General features: G+C 41.2%; 1 protein-coding gene across 2 annotated transcripts in view; it reads left to right on the top strand.

Annotated features, from left to right (window-relative positions):
• The first annotated feature begins 4,928 nt into the window (after positions 1 to 4,928).
• LOC127574251 (cytochrome P450 7B1) overlaps positions 4,929 to 16,099 on the top strand; it is a 131,333-nt gene continuing 120,162 nt past the window's right edge. The window contains exon 1 of one of the 2 annotated variants that reach the window (XM_052023082.1): positions 4,929 to 5,128. In XM_052023082.1, the coding sequence (XP_051879042.1) occupies positions 5,052 to 5,128 (77 nt within the window). In that variant the 5' untranslated portion in view covers positions 4,929 to 5,051. The remainder of the gene's footprint in view (positions 5,129 to 16,099) is intronic. The other variant, XM_052023083.1, reaches the window with a different exon arrangement.

The following is a 16,099-nucleotide window of genomic DNA, read 5'->3' as shown; positions in this document are numbered from 1 at the left end:
GCATAGGAGGGCGAGGATCACTACTGCCTGGTAAACCCTGATTTTTATGCCTGGTCTGGGATCTTGATCTTCAAATACTCTTTTCCTCCCTTGACTGAGGCTGCACTGGCACATTGAAGGTGGTGGTTAATTTCATCATCTACCTTCATCAATGGCTGGCTCCAGGGATATGGGAAATGGTCTGGAGTGAACTGTCTTCATCAGATGGCAGTGTGGTACCATGGGGGAAGGTCAGTAAACCACATGCTGAGGTTCTACCTGTCCCTAGAATTTTGAAGGATGGGTCTGGCCCCTTTGCTGTGCAATGTTCCATTCAACTGGATCTTGCTCCACAACCTGTCTTTCATGGAAAAGTCTCTGCAGTAAAATATCTTTGATCCTATAGGATGATTTCTCGAGCAGACTGTCAGAATGCCTCATCACCAGAACTCTCAAACACCAAGACCTTGTTCGGTTGAGGGAAGGTGGGAGGCTCCCCATCAGATCTTTCCTGCACAGAAAAAGTCTCTCTCTCTCTCTGCATACCGCCTCGAGAACACTATGTGTGGATGAGATGATCATTCACCTCCTCTGAAGTGTGAGTTTACCAACAAGATCTGGAGAAGGATGCAATGGTCTTTGTTGATGTTCATTATGACCAGCTGCATAACTGAGGACTCTTTGATCTGCAGGCTGTTCTCAGAAATGCATACTAAAACAAACATCAATTGCTGCTGGAAGATAATCAACTTGGTGAAAGATTAACTTTGTTCTGCCTGAAGCTTGTTGCTCTTTCAGTGTAAGGAGATGACAGCATTCAGTGATGGACAACTTGATTATTCCAAGGAGCATGTGCTGCAGAACACACTGAAGCTCAGTGCAGCTACCACAAGGGTTTTGTGGGAAAAGATTACAGCCTAGGGCCATGGTGCCACTAGATAGTGAGGGGCGGGGCTCTGTGTAACACTTCCTGGGTGTATTTGAGGAAGAAATGTGGCACTTATGTATTGTAAGAGAATCTACTGATTTGGTGGTACAGTGAATGCAGGGAAAGACATGTACAGATTAGACCCTGCATATTATAATTAAAGTATATTTTTGAATAGAAAAGAAGAGGACCTTTATTGTAAATGTTGAGTGTAAGGCCCATCTTCTCTTGTGCTTTGGTGAATGAGTCAGTCATGACTCGAAACTTTGCCTTGGAGCATGCACGCACTTCAGTATAGAGACCATACTTGTGTTTGTGCATGTCAGAGGCCAAGCTTCAAGCTGTGATTGACTCGTCCACCAAAGCATATGAGAAGATGGGCCTTGCACTCAACATTTTCAATACCAAGGTCTTTTTCTATTCAAAAATTAGACTTCTGTATTTTATGATTAAAGTATAATCAGTACATGTCTTTCCCTGCATTCACTGTACCACCAACTCACTATTTTCTCTTACTGAAGTTTGGGGGTACCTTGGTTTGGCAGTCTAGTTGCCAAACGTTGAACAGTTTCCCATTAGTTCTGAGCATAGCACTCACTCTCATGGGAAGTTTGTTGGAGATGGGATGCAACATTGTAGTGAGAAAGATTAATAGGTGTGGGGACAACAGCTTTGTTTGACACCAGTTTTCATTCAGGTTGGTTCTAATGAACATTAATTGTTAATCAACCACTCTAGACAAGAAACTGTTTTAACTGTAGAGTCTCATTTCTTTAAGCATTAATGTTTCACTTTCCCTTTTATCTCTTTCTGTACTTGATTTGACTCCAATTCATCCGTGCCAATTCTCCCCACTCTCCCATCACTTCCTCTTTCTTTCATAGTCCTTAAATCTCATTGTTTAAACATTGTACTGTTACCAAAAGATAAACATGTGTCTATCATGGAAGAAGACAAAAACCTCCTGGAAATTGTGGAGGACAACTGACTTCCATTTATTTTTAAACAGTGCCCCTAGTTCTAGATTATCCAACAACAGGAAACATACTCTCTACATCAACCCCTTTTGTGTTTCAATTAAGTTCTTTCTCTCTTCTAAATTCCAGGGAATACAAACGTGACCTATCCAACTTTTCTCATAAAACAACCTCGTGCCTCTGCCCACCCCCCAACTATGAGAATTGCTTTCAATGCCTTTACATCCTTTCTTAACTAAGGAAACCAATACTCCACACCACATGTCAGATGTGGTGATACTAATGCACAATATAACTGAACCTTATCCTCGCTTCTTGTATTCTCATTTCCCTTGCAAGAAAATGAAAACAGTCTGTAAGCTATTCTAATTACTTCCAATAGTTGCATACCCCAGTCCTTGGGCTTATTGCTCATTTTTGACAACTTTTCACTTGATCTGTTATTGTTTTTTTAACTTCTCTGCTTAGCCAAGTCTGAACCACTTCCTGTTGGGTTTTTGTATTTTAAAAGGATATATAGTCTGCTATTCTACCATTGCCAACTCATGCCTTGCATCTTCATAGTTTGCTTTCTTCCGATTTAAAACACTAGTTGCAGATTGAATGAAATCAATTTTAATTTGCATTAAAAAAAATCCTCATTACTATCATTATTCCCCCAAAGCCCCCTTAACTACCAGAAAATTAACCTTTTCTCATTCCACAATACTAGATCTAACCTATCATGATGCCTTGCTGATTCCATTAACTTACTGATCCAGAAATCCATCTCTTGTATACTCCATGAATTCATTTTCCATACCATTACTGCTAACTTACCCAACCTATATGTGGAGTTAACTACCCCATAATGATTGCCTTTTTATTAATGTGTCTCTAATTTCCTGACTCGTACAATGCCCCACATTAGCAGTGTTGTTGGGAGCACGTACACAATACCCATCAATTTTTTTTGCCCTTTGCTGTTTCTGGGCTCCACCCAAACTAATTTTCCAAGCCAAGCTTCTTTCTTTCTACTGCCTTTATTGCATGGTTTATTATCAGGACTGATCCTTCTCCTTTTCCATATTAGTTGTCTCTTCTAAAAGTTTAGCATCTGGAATGTTTAATTCCCAACCTTGGTGAGGTTGCAACCATCTCTCTGAAATGACTTTTAGATCATGCCCATTTATTTCTATTTTAAAGAGCAGGCAGTTTTGACGTGTAACCACTTTTTTTTTTCTCAGCTCTCACTTTACTTGTTTGTATACTCTATTCCTTCCTGATACACTGGTTATCAATTCCCACTTTGCTATACTGCACTACTGCCTTGTCCTTTCTCTTTTGGTTTCTAAATTTTCCCTCTTAACCCTCCATCCCACTATTTAGTTCAAAGGTTAATAAGACTGCAGGACAATAGTCCAGCCTTGTGCAAATGAAGACCATCTCAATAGACCAGCTTTCTCTTTTCCCCAGTCCTCTTGCTAATGGCCCATGTGTACCTCCCTTTTAGTCATACCCTTTCCCCTAACCAATTCTATAGTATTTAATGTAAAGTGTGTGACTGCCTCTTTGAACTGTGTCCAGGTGACATTTCCTTTGAGGCATCAATGTCCAAACCTCAGAATCCAGCTCATCAACTCTGAGCTGAAGTTATTTGAACACCAGGGAGTTAATGCAGCTGTGGATGGAATGGATCACAATGGCCTCCATGTGCAGCAGCTTGGACACATCACCTGTCCTGCCATGCCTGTCTAATCCAATTTATATAAGTATTTAATTTGTAAACTTTTAAATATAAAATAATACCATGGCCCATACCTCAGCAAAAATCACATTCCATAGATACAGTAACCAGTGGGTGCTTCATGCTGTGTAACAAGGCCAAACTTTTGTCTTGTTGACATGATTGAAATGCCTAGGTGTGGCATGCAAATGAAAATGGGCCATGAAAGATGGGTGTAGAAGATGACCTACTCAGTGTGGAACATTCAATTTAAGTTAGTGTACAAAAAATTGGATGCTCCCAGTTTGTCTGTGCACTCTTCCACATTCTATGTACTTTATTCTTTACACATTCACAATAGAGAAAATTCACCAGTTCTCTCTTATTCATATCAGGGGTGCTGTAAATTCATTTAGCATTTTAAAACCTGTTTCAGTAGGTTTCGATACTCACTATTGAAATTTGTTTTGTTGTTGCATTTATTCTTCATTTCAGTTTTCTTTTTGCTACAACTGTTGTAACAGCACCTGTATCTTTGGAGTTTCTTTTTCAGCAGCTTCTAATTTTAATGTTACCACAAACATTAATTTGGAGGAAAAGCATCTTACTGAAGTGTTCAAAGTACCCTAGATGAAATATACCCTTGTGTTCAACAATACATTTTACAAAAAATTGATATGAAGCATGAAAATATTTAATTAAGTACTACTAGTTGCGTGGAGTGCATGTTTCCTGTGTCCATTGACTTCACTAAGAAAGCTACAAATAGTGCCCATTCTTGCAGAACTTAAACATCCAAAGAAGCATCACCATAGAGCAAAGAGAAGAAACTTCAAGCCAAATTCTTGAATGATATCTTTAGTTCATTACCGTCAAATTTTTTCTACCACTCCTTCAGGATTCCCCGCTGTTTCTCTTAGGATTCTCCACTCCTCTCGACTGTCCTTCAGAATTACTCCCAAATCTGTATCATCCACCTGAGCCACTCCAAGCCATTACATCAATCACTCAAGGCTTCCTCACTCCTCTCAAATGGTCATCCAAGATTCTCCTCTCTTCTGTATAGGTCCCTCCAGGATTCCCCTCTCCTCTGTGCCAGTTCTTTAGCATTCCACAGCCCAATGTCCCAGTCCTTCAAGTTGCTCCATGTTTCAGTTCCACTTGCCAGTCCTCTGTACCAGTCCTTCAGCCTATCTCTACCGGTCTTAAAATGTCTCTGATTTCCAACATAACAAATTGAGAAGTAACCATCTTGTTGGCACCAGTCCCAGAATGTGTTGTCTTAGTCTCTACACCACACCCCAGTCCTCGTGACTCTTTCTTAAGCATCAGTGCTTGGTCTACCGTTCTTTCCCTGTGGAGTAGCCTGCTGCACCAGGGAGCATGCGTGCACTCTGGGAGGTGGTCACCTTCCCGAAGTTGCAGCAGAGGAGTCTGTGTGGCGTGCGCTGATGTGACAGGAATGGCGCTGGTGCTCGGTCTTCTCATCGCCGCTACCCTTCTACTCCTGGTGAAGTGCCTGACTGGAAGGAGGCGCAGGTAAGAGCGCGGGATCAGAAACGGATCCTGAGGGGAGCTGCCGGCCTGTCTGTCAAAAGATTAACCGGGCGGGAGGAACGAACGGTTTTTGACGCCAGCACCGGATGAACACCAGGTGAAGTGAACCAAACTTCACCCTGAGCCGCATCCCCACTGCACTTTCGCTTTAGTGTAAACAAATATCGCTCACGGACGGGTCTAGCACGTGGATTGTAAATCTCAGGAAAGTTAGCAAGGCTTCTTCCTCCCTTGCAGAGAGAGCGTGTGTGAGGAACCACTGGCTGATTGCAGTGTTTGACCATTTCTCCCTGCCCAGTGACAGCGAGCTGCTTCTGCCTGCAGCAGTGTGTGCTTTCAGAACAGCAGCTCGCTGTCTCCGCATCCAAGCTTGTTGGTATTTTAATAGAATCCAAACTGAACTCTTAGAAGTGTCGAGCATGGAGAGCGAGAGAACTCAACTTCCAATAGCTTGGAACATATTCCATTTTAAAGTCCTGGCACTTCGCTGTTCGCACACTCTACTCGGTTCTTACTTGTCCCATAACTTTTCCTAAAAGCGGCAGTATCGTTGCAGTTTCAGTCTGTGAAAAGTGAACTGTGATTGGCAGCTACTGCTAAAATGCAGTCGGTCTAATGAGTTTCACTTAAGGGAGAGAGAGTGCCGGGCTGAGAACACTTCGGCTTGGTTTGGATACTTGGTTCTGAATTCAGTTGTTTTACTGTAAAAGAAGAGGGAGTATTTTGTGTTTGAAATCTATTGGGATAATTGTGGAAAGTAGATCAGGTCAGGATGGAGAAGCTATGATCAGATGTTTTTGGAGCCGAACATGTAAAGCAGAGACATTCACTGACAACATTTTTGAATGAGCTACTCATTTTCATGATGTCATATTTAGACGTGGATTTTTATTATTCAGATGTTTGGCAAAAAAAACAAATTAGTCAATTTGTTCACAGCAAGCCAGCAAACATTGTTCTTGGACTTTTTGCTGGGGAATTCAGGAGTTCAAAAGATACAATAGGGCAGGCACTTTCTGTGTTTGGGACCTTTCTTCAGCACTTTTGGCATTGTGGAACAAAGGAAAGATATTGGCTACAGTCTGGCTGTGGGAGTCAATATTTTGCATGGAAGGGAATTACATGGGTGGGTGAAATGTCAGGGATCATTTGGGGTTCATGTGTCCAGCCTGATAAATGGCTGGAGAGTTGAGGTTTGGCTGCTGGGAATGATCAGTAGAGGCTGTGAGGCTTGTTTCGGTAGTTTGTTTCAATGGAGGTGGGTTTCAAGCTTGGTATTTGAGAGGGTGATAGAATTGTCATTGGGAGTCATCTTGGCAGTCATGGGGTGGGTGCAATCAGGTAGGAGGCAGGTTCTGGTCAGGTCAGCATATTGCTGGATGCAGGTGCAAGGATAATGAGCTTCAGATGGCAAGGTCTGAGGAGGGGGTCTCTAGTTGGTGGTGGTGGGGGGGTGTTAGTTTATAGTAGGAGTGCCAGGTAAGTACTTGCCTTTAAATAGGATCAATTGTAACAGGTTTCTGGAGCCTATTCAGTTGAACTCCCAGTTGCAGGGTTCACTGGCATTGTGAAAGCTTCTGCAAGAAAAGTACACATTTGAATTTTTTTTTGTGTGTCCAGACGTTGGTTAGAAACCACAGCTTATGACTGGAGTCTCCATGGAGAACAAATCATGGCTTGTACTCTTTCATTGCATTAGATTACCTCACTCTGAAATCTAGAAACCTACTTTGGGGAATTAAAAAGAGATATTTCCAACATTGCTTCAATGACTGTATTTAAAGCATCTTGTGATGTCTTTCACGATTTCAGGATATGGATAAAATCCTGTTACTTTCCTTCTGTGTAGGATACTTATACAATCAGAATTTCTATTATGATTCATTTCAACTATATTTAAACATTTAAATTTTTATACTGCCTGTTGAATATTGATAAGGAAAGTGCTAATATTTTGCTCTTTGGAATTTGCAGTATGGACAATGGTGTAGAGAACACAATGGCTGACAAGTTCTGAAAAATTCAATATTGGAATTTCTTACTGATTCTTATGAACAGATTTATTGTTCCTTGAAAATTATAGTATTTGTGCAACATGTTGACTTCTCTACCCCCTTTGACATAACAATAATTGATATTATTCAGGTAGAGTCAGTGCAATATTTATGTTGCATCCATTTTTTTTCTTGGATCAGGCAATTCATGATTGCATATTTTGCAACCTTTTGACTACTTTATAAACATCTTAAAATATTTTCTAAGTACTCAACTGGAACTTTCTGGGAAATACTGGTAATACCTGTATAAGTATCAGGAAGTTTGGGATTGCAGTGTGAATGCAGAAGTCCTCAACTTGCTCGCCAGGCTCTGCTGGTGACTTCTTGGCTTTGGCCTTTGACTCCACATGTAGACCAGTGGTAGAGCACATGTGTTGCAGTTCCACTGCAATTATGAAGAATCTGCCCATCTAATCTATGCTAGTTTAAGCCTGATGAAGGAACAGGGTGTTCACTCATTTCACTGGTGGTGAACAGCTGAGAGGGAGAAGGGCAAGTATAAAATAACTTACAATTTTTATTTGTTAAATAGATTTTTTCTAATAACAATTAGCAATTTTAATTGATTTTTCAAGACTTTTGAATGTTGGGGCCATTTAGAAGCATTCAAAGGCATTGTACAAGTATTAACCAGTCCTCAGTGTCTATCAGCAAATATGTATCCTCAAGTTTTCATTTATCTTAATTCACTAATTCCTAAGAACAATTGAGGAGAAAGATCTAGCCACCTAGGAATTGTTCCATGGGATTCCTGGCCATATGGAAGTTTTAAGAATCATTGGAAGCCAATGTGGTTTATTATTTGAGTAAATCTACAGAATTACCACAATTCATTAATCACTATAGAAGTATGCAGATGTTATGCAGTGCCAAAAATATCATCCTGCAGATGATGCCAAATTGTGTATCTCTTTGAGTGCTTTTAATAATCCAATATCTTTGTGGAAGTTTCCTGTACTATTCAGTGCAAGGTGGAAGGGAATCTCCTGCTGATTTTATTTTCTAATTGCACATTTAAAAGGGGAAAACCAGGCACAAATCAATGTCTTATTGTTTGGAATTTCTTGCTGTGCACTTGTTCAGAATCATTTTAACTACAGTTTTCAAACAATTGCAGGTTTTTGAAGCCGACTCTGATTATTGATCCAATGGAATTCTGTACTCCATTGTCATTATTAAAAATTATTGTTGTTATTAAAAAGTAGTGTTTAGCATAAAGCTATTGCAGCGCTAGCAATCTGGGTTCAAATCCAGCCACTGTCCGTAAGGAGTTTGTATGTTCTCCCCGTGTCTGCGTGGGTTTCCTCTAGGTGCTCCAGTTTCCTCCCACATTCCAAAGACGTGCGGGTTAGGAAGTTCTGCACATGCTATGTTGGTGCTGGAAGCATGGCGACACTTGTGGGCTGCCCCCAGAACATTCTATGCAAAGATGCGTTTCACTGTGTGTTTCGATGTATGTGTGACTAATAAATAAATCCCATAAGAAAAAAACCTAAAGCTTGTCATTTTCAAGAACAGTAAAATTCTCAACCAAACATTACATCATTTTCTATGTGCTTGTGCTTGAAAATTACATTGGAGAGGGTGGGTAGTTATTAGCAAGGAAAGTAAGTCCATCTTCCTTTTGTGACATTCCTTGGGACACTTCCCATGCACTGGTCCCAAATAGGACTGAAAACCAGGTGCAATCCATTTAGAAAAACAAGCAATGGTCATTTTGTTCACATTCTGCTCATTATCTCGTTATTTTTCCAGTAACGTGAAAGACCATTTAATCCATAGAGTCAAGAGCGGTACTAGAGCAATCCCTTTCCCTCACTCATTATCCTTTAACCTGTGCTCTCTCGCTCTCTCGCATCAACTCCCCCAAAACTCTACACCCCCTACAAGAGGGATACATTACAATAGCTAATTAAGTTACCACCCTGTGATCTGAGAGGTAATTGAAACGCCTGGGGAAACCCATGCAGTCATAGACATAATGTTCAAACTCCACACAGACAGCAACACTAGTCAGGACTGAACCTGGGTCGCTGGAGCTGTGAGGAAGCAGCACTATCTGCTGCACCATTATGATCAGCACTGTACTTGAACTTTGTGTTTGTCCCTGATTGTACCAGAAGAATGGACATTTAATATAAACAAAGTGTGTTCTTATAAATATCACAGTCCTAGACACTGGGATTTTCTGCTTGGCACTGGGTGCAATTCAAGGACCAATCTCTCCCTAAATATCTGGCATTACTTAGGGCCAGGTTAATGTTTCAAGAAAGATCTGTATTTTTAGCTTTTTAAATTAAAAAGAAATGACAAATGTTTGCTTTGGTGTGTGACATGGTAGTAGTCCTTTAGTAATCACAACAGTTGAAGTCGAGAGTTTTCTGTTCAACTCTCATCCCAGGCACCACTTCTACATTGTGCAGTATTTGGAAGGAGATGTGTTTTTTTTTAAAATATAAATTATACCCTCTGAAAACTGAGAAAATATCTGTCCATTTGATAGACTGTGAATACCATCTGACCAGTCGACATTCTTCGTGTTTCTGGATCATTGTTTTTCATTTGCACTTTTATTTCCTCTTCCTCTACCTATTCCTTGGCACAATGAAACCACCCTTTACCAGTTTTCTAAAAGCACACCGTGAACATTTGAACTGGTGCAGTCCCAGTCAGGAAAGGCAGCACTGGTTCGTTCACTTGATGAGTATCATTTAGGATAATATATAAAAAAAACAAGGTGCAAATTACACCATGCAGACAAAATAACAAATTCATCTGAAGTTGTCAAGTTAAAACACTTGGTTCATTATCTATGCATAACAAAGATCTTTTGGTTCACACATTGAGTTTTAACTGTACCTATCCTGTTAAAGTCCAAATTGTCACTGTGTTCCACACGATGTATCGAATAAGTCTCTCAGTAGCTCCCAAACTACACAGTCTCCTTGTTAATCAAGAGCCGTTAGGAAAATCAAGTGCTTCCTGATACATGTAATTGGTTTATTATTGTCACATGTACTGAAATACAGTGGAAAAAGTTAGTTTTGCATGCCATTCATACAGATCAGTTCAAAACATAAGTACATTGTGGTAGTACAAAGGGAAAAACATAATGCAGACATATAGTTGAAAAAACACGATGATGCTGGAGGAACTCAGCAGGCCAGGCAGCATCCGTGGAGGAAAGCAAGCAGTCAACGTTTTGGGTCAGGACCCTTCTTCAGGACTGAAGATAGGAAAAGGGGAAGACAAATATATAGGAGGGAAAAGCAGAGCAGTGATGGGTGGACAAAAGAGGGGAGGTGGGTTGGGCACATGTTGGTGATGGTTAGATGCAGGTAAGAGATAGTGATAGGCAGGTGCAGGGGAGGGGAGTCAGATCGACTGGGGGATGGGTCAAAGGTAAGAAGAGAGGGGGATAAAGAGTTAGAGGAGGAGCATGGTGGGGGGTGGGATTTACTTAAAGTGGGAGAATTCAATATTCATGCTGTTTGGCTGCAAGGTTCCAAGATGGAAAATGAAGTGCTGTTCCTCCAGTTTGCACTTGGAATTCTCCTGGCAGTGGAGGAGGCCGAGGACTGTCATATCAGTGATAGTGTTGAAGTGACTGGCAATAGGAAAATGCAGGTCGCAGTTACAGACACAGCGTAGGTGTTCTGCGAAACGGTCACCTTGTCTGCGTTTGGTCTCACCAATGTAGAGGAGGCCACACTTAGAGCACCAAATGCAGTACATGATATTAAGGGAGGTGCAGGTGAATCTCTGTCTCACTTAAAAGGACTGTTTGGGTCCCTGGATGGAGGTGATAGAGGTGGTGTAGGGGCAGGTGTTGCACCTATGGCGGGGGCAGTGGAAAGTTCCCAGGGTGGGAGCGGGATGAGTGGGGGAGGAGGAGTGAAAGAGGGAGTCACGGAGAGAGCAGTCCCTGTGAAAAGCAGAAAGGGGTGGGGAAGGGAAGATATGCTCGGTGATGGGGTCCCGTTGGAGATGGCGGAAGTGGCGGAGAATGATGTGTTGGATATATAGGCTGGCGGGATGAAATGTGAGGACAAGGGGGACCCTATCCCTTTCGGGTCTGGAATGGGTGGGGGTGACAGCGGAGGTGCGGGAAATGGCAGAGATACAGGTGCGAGCTCCCTCGACCACAGTCGGGTGGAAGCCCTGATTAGAAAAGAAGTTGGACATTTTGGGTGTCCTGGAGTGGAAAGCCTCATCGTGGGGACGGAGGCAGAGAAATTGAGAAAAAGGGATAGCATCCTTGCAAGAGACAGGGTGGGAGGAGCTGAAATCGAGGTAAATCAAGGTAGATGGAAAGATCAAGGAAGGAGAGAGAGGTGTCAGAGATAGTCCAAGTGAATTGGAGAGCTGGGTGAAAATTAGTGGTGAAATTCATGAAACTGTCAAGTTCCGCATGGGTACAAGAGATGGCACCAATGCAATCGTCGCTATAGCGGAGAAAGAGTTGAGGAATGGGGCCGGAATAGGCTTGGAACAGAGACTGTTCAACGTAGCCAATAAAGAGGTAGGCATAGCTGGGGCCCATGCGAATGCCCATAGCTACGCCCTTGGTCTGTAGAAAGTGAGAGAAATTGAAAGTAAAGTTGTTAAGGGTGAGGAAATGTTCAGCCAAGCGGAAGAGAGTGTCAGTGGAAGGGGACTGGTTCTGTCTCTGGTCAAGAAAGAAGCGGAGGGCGGTGAGGCCATCATGATGGGGAATGGAGGTATATAGGGACTGGATGTCCATGGTGAAGATGAGGTTGTGCGTGCCGGAGAACTTAAAGCTATGGAAGAGTTGGAATGTGTGTGATGTGTCACAGATGTAGGTGGGAAGGGATTGGACTGGGAGGACAGGGTAGTGTCCAGGTAGGAGGATACGAGTTCTGTGGGGCAAGAGTATGCGGAGACAGTAGGTCTGCCGGGACAGAAATATGGTGTTACAGTAACAGAGAATGTCTACCTGCGCTGCACTATCAGGTGCAAGGGCCATATCAAGGTAGATTGTGAGACCAAGAGTTCATCTTTATCATACAAGAGGTCTGTTCAAGAGTCTTATAACAGCAGGATAGAAGCTGTGTGTTTTCAAGCTTTTGTATCTTCTGCCTGATGGAAGGAGGCAGAAGAAAGAAGGTACAGTGTTTGGGTCATAATTTGCAAACATTGCAGGGGCTCAGCAAGCCTCACCCACAGAAATGCTTTGAAGGTTGATTAAACAAATCTATGGACAAAGGCCACAGTGCAGTGTCCTCCTGCCACTGCACACAAATTAGTTAAAAATTTGTGTTTAAAAACTTATGAACTATTTATTAATATTAAGTTCTGGAATAACATTACCTGTTATGAAAATGTTGACTTTAGCATTTATTTATATATTTTAGTTTTTTATGAATAAATTATATTTTGAAATAAAAAGGCAGTTGTCATGTCTCCTCTTTCTTTGGCTGTCATAGAGGGGTCATTAAAAATTCTTCCAGCATTGTATAGTCATACAAGTGTACAAGTAGGTAACACTGTTAGTGGCACTTATTTCTGTAATGTTTGTATCATTCCCACAGTTAATGTATAGAGAGATCTTGGGGTCCAAGTCCATAGCTCCCTAAAAGTGGCCGCACCAGTTATCAGGGTGGTAAAGAAGACGTATGGCATGCTTGCCTTTGTTAGTCGAGGCAGTGAGTTCGAGAGTCAGGAAGTTGGTGATGGGAGTTAGAGGGTGGTGGATGGGCGTTTTAGTGACTGGAAGTCTGTAACCAGTGGTATATCACAGGGATTGGTGTTGGGATGGTGTTGGGACCAATATTGTTTCTTGTATATGTGAATGACTTGAACTGATTGGTAAGCTTGCCGACAACACAAAAAGTTGGTGGACTAGTGGATAGTGAAGAAGATTATGAAAGAATACAGAGGGACACAGATCAGTTGGAAAGTTGGGCGGAGCACTGGCAGCTGGAATTTAACCTAGACAAGTGTGAGGTAATGTATTTTGGAACATTAAATACTAAAAGAACATGTACAGTAAATGGCAGGGGCCTTTTGATGTAGAAAGGGACCTTGGGGTGACCACTTATTGCTTCCTGTTTGCATTAGAAAGAGTGCAGGAGATGCACAGGATGTTGCCTGGAATGGAGGGCTTTACTTGTAAGGAGAGATTGGATAGGCTGGGTTTATTCTCATTGAAATGTAGGAGGCAGAAGGGTGACCTTAGAGGTTTATAAAATTGAGAGGGTAGATAGAATCATTTTCCTAGGGTGGGGGAGTCTAAAACTAGAGGGCATAGTCTTGAGCTGAGAGGGGAGAAATTTAAAGGAGGGGTAAGTTTTTCACATAGAGGGTGGTGTTATATGGAACGAGCTTCCAGAGGAATGATGGAAGTCAATACAGTTACAATCTTTAAAAGGCATTTGGACAGGTACTTGGATAAGAAAAAAGTAGAGGCATATGGGCCTAAGGTGGGCAAATGCGATGAGCGTAGAGAGGCAGTGACAATTGGCATGGATGGGGTGGGCTGTGAGGGCCCATTGCTGTGCAGTACAACTCTGTCTCTAGAATGTTATCTCTTTTTTGCCCCAACCAGAAAGATAGGTTTCCAATAGATAATGAACTTTGTGAAAGAAGATGTGTATGTTCTTATAAGATGAAGTAAGAAAACAGAATTGATGGTGATCTGTGGTGATTTATAGAGTTGTTTTTGACTGTAAATGTTTGACAGTAAGTGCTAGAATTTTGGAAAGATCATCTGAATTTAAACAAAGCTCAAGATCCACAATTCTTAACTTTTTAAAATCATTTCCCAAAAATATGGGAAATTATGCCAAATACTGCAAATAAATTTATGCAATAAGGAAATTCACTTAAAATCAAAATTGATGGATTTTTCTTCAGGAATGATGTGTTTACTAATTTTCTTTTGAAAATACTGAGTATGGATTCCAAGTAGATTGTTTTAGTTGGTGACCTTATATGTTTATTGAAGTCTGCTGAAGGTATTTCCTCTTGTTTAATTTTTGGCAGTGATTCCATTATCAGAGCAGTTTAATGTTATTGGGAACTCTCTTGTTTATAACAAATTGTAAATTTGGGGCCAATATTAATACTGAGTTAGGAGCAAAGATGTGTGATGATCTTGATAGATGGGGTCATACTTTGAGTCCCTCTAGAGATTTGTGAATTTTGATTTTGTGCTCCAATTTATTAGCAATTTGAAATGCAAAATAACTAATACTAGTGTGACAGTTGTAAGGTTAAAAGAATCTTAACATAAGAATCTAGGTTATATGAATTAACAATAACCCAATTATACCTTGCATTAAATAATACGTTAAATTAGTTAAACATCCCAAAACATTTGTCCCACGTTGGCTTGGAAGTTGACTTTTGCTTTAATATTGATTTTCGATCCTATGGGTTGGGGATGTGTGCATAAATCCAAAAATTGGTGTGCATTGAGACTGTGCACTTTGCTTGAAGTATGATGCTGGATCGGTAAAAGTAATGTAAACACTTAAAGGATTATTGAACTCCAGAAAACTGTAAGTAACAAGGAGGGTTGATGATGGTGGAGGATACAGGCATGGCTGTGGTTCTAAGTGAATACTTCTCATCTCCATTTGCAAAAGAGGGAGGTGATGCACACACTGTAGATAAAAAGGTGTGAAATTTTGATTATGAAACAGAGAAGAAATATTAATAGGTTTAGTATTTTTATTGTAGTTAAATTACCAAGCCCATGTAAATGCTATTTCAGGCTGTTATGGAGAAGTAAAGAGGAAATAAAGGCATCGCCCTTTGCTTTTTGTTGTATGTATCATTGATTTGTAAAGTGTATGAGCAATGATTAAGGAGTTTACGGATGATACATCTTCTGCAAAGAAGAAAAGTATAAGCTGCAGTGAGATATTTATGAATTAGGTGAACAGAAAAATGGCAAATGGAATTCAATCCAGAGAGCCAAGAAGTTAAATACTTGGAGCAGGCAAACAAAACAAACGAAAAGATGATAAAGATTAGGTTCTGAAAAGTGTAGAGATGTCATCCTCAATCCTGAAGAACTGCCAAATAAGGAGATTTACAGGGGAACCAATGGAATTCATGGTCTCGGGTTCCTTGAAGCCCAGATGGAGTGAATAAGATGCATCAGTTTACCTTGGCCAATAATGAGGAAACCATTTCTTAAAGGATTGCAGGGGAGTTTTCAGAATGCTGCAGGGCTCAGCACTCTGTCTGAAAACCTTGTGGATTTTAAAGCTATCCAGATAAGCACCTGTGACCTGTGAGGCTTTGGACTGAGAACTGGAATGTAGAATTAGTCTGCTTAGCTCTTTGTGTCTGTCATGGACACAATGGCTCAACTGGCTGTCTTCTGTGTTGTAAGCTTCTATGCTGGGGCAACTATCTCATCAAACAATGTACAATAAAGTTTCACCAGCATGATGAAAATGTGCTTTTGGGAGGACTTTGTAGCTAACAGACCCTCTTGTAGTTTTCCACAGGTTTGGGGCAGCCCTCAGTTGATCAGGGAGGCTCTTCATGGCACACAAGTCATTATTTGAAAGTAAGGGGTCACCTATCTGACACAGATGAGGTGAAATTTCTTTCTCTCAGATGGTTGTGAGTCTTTGGAACTTGCTTCCTCAAGGGTGGTGAAAGCACAATTTTGAATAGTTTTAAGGCAGGGGTAGGTAGCTTTTTGATAAGGGCACGAAAGGTTATGGGGCTTGTCTGGGATTACAGTCAGATCAGCCATGATCTTCTCGAATGCTCAAGCAGACTCAAAGAGTCAGGTAGCCTGCTACTTCTCCTAATTCACGTGTTGGTATGTTGCTGAATTTACGTGGCTAGCTGTGGCCTGATTTGGCTTGACAGTGGGTGAAGCCTCCACTTCACCACTTGGCTCTCATCTACA

This window comes from Pristis pectinata, chromosome 9 (genome assembly GCF_009764475.1).
Source record: "Pristis pectinata isolate sPriPec2 chromosome 9, sPriPec2.1.pri, whole genome shotgun sequence".
Classification (NCBI taxonomy): domain Eukaryota; kingdom Metazoa; phylum Chordata; class Chondrichthyes; order Rhinopristiformes; family Pristidae; genus Pristis; species Pristis pectinata.
The sequence above is the reverse complement of the archived record's forward strand: the minus strand, read 5'-3'. Positions and strand labels throughout refer to the sequence as shown.